At 40.1% G+C, this 9,794-nt stretch overlaps 1 protein-coding gene across 1 annotated transcript; it reads right to left on the bottom strand.

Annotated features, from left to right (window-relative positions):
* Positions 1 to 947: 947 nt before the first annotated feature.
* On the bottom strand, positions 948 to 7,112 carry fblim1 (filamin binding LIM protein 1). The gene is made up of 8 exons (XM_084928500.1): positions 6,280 to 7,112; positions 5,602 to 5,983; positions 4,378 to 4,529; positions 3,496 to 3,583; positions 3,239 to 3,408; positions 1,758 to 1,936; positions 1,472 to 1,592; positions 948 to 1,320 (listed from the first exon to the last, which is right to left on the bottom strand). The coding sequence occupies exons 2-8, from the start codon at positions 5,957 to 5,959 to the stop codon at positions 1,210 to 1,212; spliced, it is 1,179 nt and encodes a 392-aa protein (XP_084784626.1). The 5' UTR covers positions 5,960 to 5,983; positions 6,280 to 7,112; the 3' UTR covers positions 948 to 1,209.
* Between the last annotated feature and the right edge of the window lie 2,682 nt (positions 7,113 to 9,794).

The following is a 9,794-nucleotide window of genomic DNA, read 5'->3' as shown; positions in this document are numbered from 1 at the left end:
AGAAATAAGTGTGCCAGTGGCCAGAGTGTGCCCATTCTCCTCTCTCATTCCTCCCAAGATCAATATTAGAAATCAGCATTAGCTCAGAGTACATTAATTAGTAGTATAAGTAGTATAATTCAAGTGATTTGATTATTATTATTTGATTCATATTTTGCTTTGCTCCTGCTAAACTGCTTTAATAAAATATCCTGCATTCAAAAAGTCTAAATTGTGGAAGTTCCATTTTTAACCTTTTGTGAAACAGTAAAGGTAAACACTGTGTAAAAATATTGCACCTAGTTAAGGGTTCTTACAGGTTTCTCTAGCCTTAAAACTTAAGAGATCATTGAGGTCTATTTTCCAGCCGCTTGTGGCAGATGGCTGCCCTCTCTGAGCCTGTTTCTGCTGGAAGTTTCTTCCTGTTAAAAGGGTGTTTTTCCTTCCCCCCCCATCACCATCACATTTGATTGTTAGGCTTTTCTCTCTAATATAGTACGGGCATTATCTTACAATAAAAAAGCACATTGAGGTAACTGTTGTTGTTATTTTGCACTATTTTGAGCTGTTGTTGATACCTGCAACATATTGTAGCCCCTGATTAAATAATGAAGAAAGTGAAGTGATAAACAGAAACAAAAATAACAAATGTTTTTCATAATTTAATATGAATTACACCAAGTTTTTTTTTTGAGATAGTGACTATAAATAAAGCAATTTCACTGGAATCCGATTGAGACTTTGATACTATGCCGGATAACTTTGTTTTATTAAGGCAGAAGACAATGTTAAAAACAGTCTGCTTGACGATTACTTCGTACTTGTTAGTGGTTTGTCTGCTTGGTTTGATGATGTAGATGCAGTTTGAAGGCAAATAGAGATAAAATATATTAGATTACTTTTCTATCCTTTTTTCAAGTTGAAGATGATTATTTATATGTTTGTATAATGACTGAGAAACAGCATACTGACTGGGGTTCCATTTATTCTCGTACATTTTTTGTAAAGTGAGTTGCAGGAATATAATTGTTGCTTTTGTAGATTGTATTAAGTGCAAAATGATGAAAAAGAAGAAGGTAATCTTCAGAAAGCATGATATACTGTAAAAATATAGTTTTTCTCTAGTGAAGGAAGCATTTAAGGCATTTGCACATTCATTCTAAAGGCACATGCGCAGTCTCCCATCTCTTTGTTCAGTTTTTTCTTGTCTTGCTTGCTGTTCACGTGGGATTAGTGCTGACCAGAAGCCAGGTTCAGGTGACAGGGCTTGCAAAGCATCTTCCCGTCTAAAGGATAACAGCCATGCTCGTTCGGTTCAGGAGACAGTTGGATGGCGCAGACCTGCACACAATATGAAAAAACTTATTCCTGGTACTGAAATAATATCTGTCTCTGTGTTTGTATCCTTGTGAATGTGTCTGTGTAGTGAAATGTTTCAGAATCAGAATACTTTATTAATCCCTAGGGAAATGATGACACACAAAACACCAACCTCACATCTGTAGCAGTTCTCATGGTAGGAACGCCCCAGACATTCAACTGTATAGCTGTCGGTACCATCTTCTTGTGGAATGATAAGCTGGTTACAGGCACTACACTTTGGAGCGTATTTCCTTTACAATGTTAGATGAAAAAGAAAAATTTATTACACTTGTAGACAAAGGGGTTGTTTATAATGCGACAAAAGCATTGTAATAACAATGTCAAATCAAGTGGAACACAACTGTATATATTGATCCTTTACCTAAACCCTTCAAATAGTTTTTTCCCCTTCATACCTGTAATAGTCTTGAAGGCAGTAAACTTCTCCAACTTCTCCCTGGGCAAAAGCTTGCTCTCCAATTTGCCTCTTACATGTTGTGCAGGTGAAACAAGAAAGATGGTATGCTCGCTCGAGTGCGCGGATTATGTGATCTGTGATAGCCTCCCCACATGCCCAGCAGAGCTCCAAACTGGCCTAAGACATGGAGAAAGATACATCGTTAATTACCTTAAAAATTTACGTTTTAATCTACTTTTTTTTTTTTTTTTTGCATTGGGTCTGTTTCTGAAAACGTTTGAGGCATCAAACAGTGCAAGTTTACCAATCTTGGTTGTTTTTATGAAAACATGAACCTGGACATAGATCTAGTTATTTGTCTTCTCTCAGACCCCCCCTGCCCTCTGCACATTTTACTCACCACATGTGATAATTTCAAGTACTTGAGCATTTATTTACATGTTGTAAATATGAAAATCCCATCTGATCTGAATTGTTGGTCCAATTTGGGACTCAGGATGAGGGGCCACACAGATATCCGTTTGCATGCTTCATGGCTTTTTTATTGCTCTCCAGTCTGTTGTAACACATCACGATGACAGATTTATCCAGCATGTTATGGGATTTTATGAAAATCTGGAGCCATTTTTGTTTGAAAGAAACTTTGATTTAACTTGACTTCCACAGACTTCCTGGATTCCCTCTCTTACCCACTGTTCTAAGGGTACAGGTGTATCACTATGCATGCTCAGTAACTCTGCTGGTTGATTAGAGAATCAGTGGTCTCAAGCTGACTGGAGAGGAAATAGAGCAGGGAAATGGTTGCTTCAGCAATGAAGAACTTGCAAATAATTTGTCTTCACTTATAGTTTTAATGAATGTAGTGGAGAAAGACATTCTACTTGAATGGGGCGGCAGTGTCCAGCAGGTAGAGCAGGCTGTCTACTAACTGTAGGGTGGTGGTGGTTTGATCCCCGGCTCATGATGCATTCATCAGAGTGTGAATGTTAGACAGAGAGCGCTCAGGCTTAGAAAAAAATGTGTGTGTGTGAATGGGTGAATGAGGCTTGTAGTATAAAGAGTAGAAAGGTGCTGTATAAGAACCATTTACCAGTCCTGTGAAACATTACATTGAGCTTAAAATATGCATGCACAAATGCAAAAAAAAAAAAAAAAAAAAAAAAAACATGGCTTTGAGCTTTTTTTTAACCACCTGAGACCCTGTGTCCTCATATGGGGATACATTTTGGGCTTTCTGCACCTTGTGCTTCATTCTGCTCAGTATTTCAACACTTCAAAAATGTTCAGAAGTGGTGACATTGCTGTAAAATAAACCAGTTTTTAAAAAATCCTTTCTGTTCAACGGTGACTCATTAGGTCCAGCTAATCTCAAAAAGCTAGAAGAAACAGGAAAATTAAACCCAAAGAAGAGCTCAGGTTTCAGGAGGTTAAAGTTTGCATGTATATTCACAGCTTGGTTAACACGCTGCATTGCGCTACCTGGTAACAGTCTTCGCAGAGCGGGATCCCGGCCTTGTTGTAGTACTGTTTACCAGCCAGGGGAATGTGACAAGATCTACACTGGAAGCAGCCATCGTGGTAAGTCCTGTTTAAGGCCTCTATCGCAGGTTCAGAAGGAGCCACTGGCTTTCGACAGAAGCCGCACAGATCTGCATTATTCACACACACAAAGTCAAACCAGGTTATAATAATGTGGCACGCAGAGTGGCAAAATGTATAAAAAGAGATCAGGTTACCTTTGCTCTCTTTGTCTTGGCTGTTTTGGTGGATCCTGTGGATTTGGTCATCTGAGCTTAACCCACTAGATGGTGTTCTTGCTTTCACCTTAAATGTAAAGCGCATTATTAAACTGACAAGTTGAGTTTGGCCTACAGAGGCAAACTGCATAATTTAGCAGCGCTTGATTTTGAACACATGTGGGAGTTGTTTAAAAGTGGCTCTGAATGTGACAGGCGTAAGAAACACCAGAGTCATCCACAGCACATCATCAGGACCAAGCCACACAAACATTTTAATTTCACTGTGGTTTTAAGGTTTGGTTTAAAATGGGTGTTGAATACAATTTTTTTAATACTTCAAACATTTCAATTCTACTGAGTTTAACAGATTATTTCTAACCCTTTTCACCAGTCACATAAAGACTTTACCTTCTTTCGTGTAAAGACCTGCTGGTGATTCAAAGATGAGTTGTTGAGTTTAAGCGTTTTTAAAGGGAAACCTTTCAGCTTTTATTCAGTCAGTAAAATTCTCAGAAACCGGAGAGGAAGAAAGTAATTTAGCAGTCCCCCCCCCCAACTGATCTTTGTCTACACAGACATGGAGCAATAAAGTTTTTGTTTATTTGTGAAAGCAAGTGTGCACACTTTTAGTAAGATGGTCGTATAAGAGCCCTGTTCTTTATGTTTTGGTGATGGCGCTTTACAGCCACTGTGAAAGGCTTGTGGAAAAGCTGTGGAAAGCTAATCCTTCATTGCAGACAAAATAAATACTCGTGTGTTTAAAATAATTGAAGGCATTTTTTTTTTTAAAGGAAATTTGGCACCACGTTTTCGAAGCTGCAAACTGGAAGATTTTAAATGTCATTTGTTATAGTGACACTGTAAGATAAGTCTGCATACCTCTGGGTTGTAAACTGGCTGCTGGCCTGGGGTCACAGGGTGGGGGAAAGACTCTTGGGCTGGAGGAGGTGGTGGAAGTGCTGATTCTTCAGAGGGCAACTCTCCCGAACATAGAGGCGGTGCATCAGAGGGAGGGGGAGGAGGGAAAAGCTCTGTTTGGCATGAGAACACAGTTTTAGATGATTTTGTAGCAGCATAGACAGCTGATTTAAAAAAACAGACTAATGACAAATTAGATGAAAAAACTGAATGTTTAATCACATGTACTGATGCGCTGTGCTGACATAGTTTTGGTCTACTTGTCCTTTCAGAGTACATGTTTTAAAATCGAGACCCCCATGGCCCTTCACTGATTTTATTCTGGATCACTCATCACTTTAAATTCCCCATGCATTTTGGCCCTCCTGGTTGATACAGCAGTCTGCACAGTGACTTTTTGTTCACTGGTTCAGGTGTTACATGTTTGAGAGAAGATATGTAGGACATACATTTTACCTCAAGTTCAAGCGTATCTGTATAGTGTATATTTCCAGCACGTGATGTCAGTTTGACACTCTTGCTTTAGTAACTCTTGTCTAACGATAAAATATTTGTGTCCTGATGGGAGTTGTCTCTTCCAGGAAAAAACTGTCCTTATCCACGGGGCAGGAGGGTGTAAAACATGGTTTGATGAATCATGGTTTATGGCCTACACGTTCACCTTATGTCATCCCAATTTCATATCTCCATGAGAACCACCATCATAAAAAAGAAAGAAACAGATACAACTAGGGAACATCTTTTAGGAGAATCTGTTGATTCCTTCTGTAGAAGTCAAAGACTTGGAGGATCAATGCCAAGGAGAGCTGCAGCTGTTCTGGGGGCTCATAGTGACTGAAAACCTTACCAAAGCACATGGGCTCAGTTTCCCAGAAATGAATTAAGCCTAGAAACTTTTCTGAGGAGATCCTCATTGATTTTTTTTCTTTAAGTCTAGGACAAGGCTCAATCCCTGTCTGGGAAACTGGCTGGAATTTTTTTTGGCTCTTTTAAAAGTCTTTTAGATGTATAAAATCAATATTTTACATTTTGGGATCAGATATTTTGAAATGCAGGTCAGGAAATACATAAATTATCATTCTGATCTGGGGAGGACCCAATAAAGGGCCTTGCAGGGCCATTTTCTATAATTTTATAGATAGTCTTTTTAACTATGGAAAAAAAAATCAAGTATATAATAAATACCTGATGAACTCCTCTGGTCATTTTTTTCTTGAAGCTGTGTTTTGCCTGGTTCACGTTTGGGGGGATTGTGGCTCTGTGGGCCTGAAACCAGGGCCGAGGACCCCGCATTAGTCAAGCCTTTGCTCTTTAGGCCGCCATAAGACTCTGACGGCGGTGACTTGTCCTCTCTGCTGTGCCTGAGGGCAGGTATGCTGTCACCTGGGCTGACTCTTACAGCAGGATGCAGTTTCTCTCTAGCCGGGGCACTGTGGGCTTGAAGGGTGGGTTGCTGCTGTGGGGTCACGGTGGCTCGGTGAGGAGAAGCCAGAGTTATGAAGACAGAAGAAACCACCCTTTTTGGTGGAGCTGCTGATGCCATGAATGTACAAAAGTCTCACGCAGCCTGAAAGGAAGACAGAAGAATAAACTCATGACTGCTTGCGACAGAGAGAAACACAGCATAAACCACAGGCTCAGTTTGTAATATCAAGCAACAATAAACTACAAGAACTCATACTGAAGACAAAACAGACATTTATTTCCTATCATGTTGATCTAATTTAATCTAGGTATAGTTGCACAGCTGTATTCACCCGCTTACAGCTCTCATTAACCATAATGAATGGTACTAGAGTCAAAAAGCACAAATGTGAATCATCTGTATGCTGTAAAACCACTCACACCGGCTGTGTCACATACCTGGAAGAAAAAGGTCTTTCTCTTTGCTTCTTTCTTCTTTCCCGTTCTGTATCTCCCAAATCTCTGGTTTATTTTCCCTCCTATGAGCTGCCTCAGAGAGAAGACTTTACTCCGGTAGAGAGGGGCTGCTATCTGCAGAAGGCCACTCCTTTTCCTTCTGTACCTCCCTCCGTCAGTCGACCCCTCCTCCTCCTTCTCTGGCTGAATGACAACACCGCCTCCCTCCCGACCGTAAAAGGTGAACAGTTAATCTCGGACAAAGTGCAGTAAAAGACATGACACATTCATCTACTATGAAAACTTGGCAGGCTGCACACACACACACACAGACAAGAGTGCATGAACGTAGACACACACCCACACTGAGTTATGCAACATGTGTGCACTCATACCAAAATCACACAGCCTTTTTTTTCTTTCTTTTTTTTAACAAATGCAATACACAGTGCCATAAAGTTCCTCGTAAGGTTTTTACCCAGAAGCAAGCAGGCAAGCAGAGACACACACACACCTACACACACACAAGCAAACTCCCAGTTCTTTATCTCTCTGCATGCCAGCAGGATGTGACTGTACCTGCCTTTTCCAGCAAATTTCTATCTCAAACTGCCCTCTTTTTCTCCCCTGTGCAGTTCTCCCTCATTGTTCTGTCAGCTTTATTTTCCCTACCTCCCTGGTTGAGTCTGCCTCCCTTTTTTCTTTTCCCTCTTTCCTTCGTCCCTTCCCCCACAACATTATATCACTTAAGCCCTGACTCTCTATCAGTGTCTCATGGCACTGCTTCCATTTGGGACACACAGAGCAGAAAACACTGTCCGATAATAGGTGCTGGACTTCATCGGGAGCTTTTGTGCTCAGCTTTCCAGGACCAGCGGCATTACGGTGCAGTGAATCAGGGCATTGTGCAAGAGGAGATGTTGGTATATTAGGAGAAGGGGGGCGGGGGGGGGGGGGGGGGGGGGTACAGAGTGATGTCTATGGGAGCTATGAAGAAGTGCTTTGTTGTGTTTGCTGTTCCCCATCACAGTCAGTCTTAGTAATATCAGATGTGCTGATCAGCAAATATTATGATTACTCTCTTGAGCCAAAGCGTGTCTGGTCCCTCCTAAAAGTCAAACAGGAAGATGGAGCAAGAGACCGAGCGCTGAATAAAACTTTCCTGATTGAAGAAGAGAGGGAGAGGGAGGAATGTGCAGAGAGGGTTAACAGGAGATGGCGATGCGGAGAGTGATGGGGGTCTCTGTTGTTCCAGCTCTGTGGAAAGGAATGCTGCAGTGATGTCACGGCTGCAGGAGGGAGCATGCCTACTGATGACACAATCCCCAGACCTCCACGCTCCGCCTTCCAACAGCCCAAATCCTCATTAGACCCTCTGAACCTCCTCGTTGCTTTCAGCAGCTTGACTTTTCAATTTAATCACCAACACCACAGTGTCATTTTTATGTTTATGTGATTTTAGAGGGGTGGATTTTGCAGAACAGCAACAAAAGCTGAAAAGAATGAAAGGAAGTCAAAGGAACAGGAAGAAACATACAAATGGGAAAAAACAATTGCATGCTCACAAATACACATGCACACTGACTTTGTAAGTGCTAAGGCAGAAAAGTCAAGCTTTTACTCAGTAACGATTACTTTCATTAAATCTAAATGATGTTATGGGAGAGACAAAAAACGAAGCAGGAGACGGCAGCATAATCGGGCTGTTAGTCCTGAAAGATAAAGCTTCAAAACAGCTGATTCCTACAGTATTCACATTAATCCAGTTGGATATAGTTTCCTATCACCACCTCCTATGTGTCTTCTTCTCTCTCTCTCTTTCTCTCCTTTGACAACTCTAGTTTGCAATGTAGGATTGTTTTGTTTCCAGATTTTTAAAAATCACTCCAGATTAACAGAACTCTGATCTGATGTTTGTGTTTGGAGTGCTCGTTTAACTTTCTGAGGCCTAAGTCATAACTGACAGTGATCCTAACCCTATGGAATCAATATGTTGGCCCGAGACTCAGCAAAAGTCTTGGTTCATATTTTGCTTCCAAGGAACTAGAGTTTTATTTTTAGTGGTCTTGAGCAATGTCTCACCAGGATTTCTGAAAGTATTTTAAAGCTTTTCTTTGGACATTGGCTGCTTCTTCACTCATTTTCAGCCCAATCTTTGTACCTGACCATCTTCACAGGATTTTTTAAAATCTTTAAACCACTGAACCTATAACTCATTCAAATACTGAGAAGACAACTTACTCAAGGAATGAAGCAGTGTTGTGTTTACACATAACAGATAACTTAGCAAAAAAAAAATCTTTAGGCACTTGTTTGACAGACATAAAATAGTATTTTTTTGTTTGTTTGTTTGTTTTTATTTTAACCAATAAGGTGATTTTCAAAGCGCTATTAGCTGAGCTCTTGGAATATCTCTACACTGTGTGTGGTGTATACTTGAAACATCTAAGGAAACTGGACAAGTGTCAGGTCTAAAAACTATATTGAGCAGCACTGTATTTCCATGTTTGTTTGCACATTTCAATAAATTGCTGCACCCATTTTCCATTGTCCTAACAAAATCTAAAGAAACAAGATCTGACTCAATAGTTTTGCATGTATATATATATTTTTTAATTGTACTTCAAAGTCTTGGTAATCAGGGGACAAAACTAGCACATTTGTTCTAACTAGCACACACTGAATACTATTTAAACTAGTTAACCTCACTGGGTTAATGCCCTGATTACAGCCATCCTTTAATGAACACATCACCAGTTTCTCTTCAGTTCATATAACAATAAAATGTAATTAACTGAATATTTTATGAAAAAAAATCACAGTAAACTTCACTGAAACATTATTGAATTATAATAAATGAGCTGTAACTAATCAGTACTTCTACAGTTCTCCAAAGTCGTGTGATCAGATAAGTGCCAAAGCTTCTCTGTTATAGTAGCGAGCACTTTTATTGTTTCAGTCTCTGACCACAGTGAACAGCATTTTATTTTAAATATGCAGTATATTTCATCAGTATCCTGTCTTACATCACTAGATTACTTAAATTGTTGTACAGACGTGTCTCAATGTTGAAGACCATCATCCAGAATACATCATTTCTGTTATGCAGCTTGGAAATCTTTTCAGATATTTGGCTCCCATCATTTAAAACACATTATGGGTGGCACAGTGGTGCAGTGGTTACCACTGTTGTCTCTCTTTATGTGGAGCTTACATGTTCTGTGCCTGTGTTGGTTCTCTCTGGATTCTTCCCACAGTCCAAAGACAAGCAAGTAGGTCTCTCTGTGTTATCTTTGTGATAGACTGGCAAGCTGTCCGCCTCTCTCCCCATAAAAGCTGGGACAGACTCCAGCTCCCACACAAGCCTGACTTGGATTAGCGAAAAAAAATAAATGGCTGGACATTAAATACTAAATCAGCTTATTTTTTATATTATTTCTGTTTAATATAAGACCCCAAACAACAAGAAGTCAATTAAAGTCTCTGAGTCCTATCCTGGCCATTTGTGGCCACTTTGC

The sequence above is a fragment of the Perissodus microlepis genome, chromosome 5 (assembly GCF_051167445.1).
Source record: "Perissodus microlepis isolate ML-2025 ecotype Zambia chromosome 5, ASM5116744v1, whole genome shotgun sequence".
In the NCBI taxonomy this organism is placed as follows: domain Eukaryota; kingdom Metazoa; phylum Chordata; class Actinopteri; order Cichliformes; family Cichlidae; genus Perissodus; species Perissodus microlepis.
This window is presented reverse-complemented; position numbering and strand designations above follow the sequence as displayed.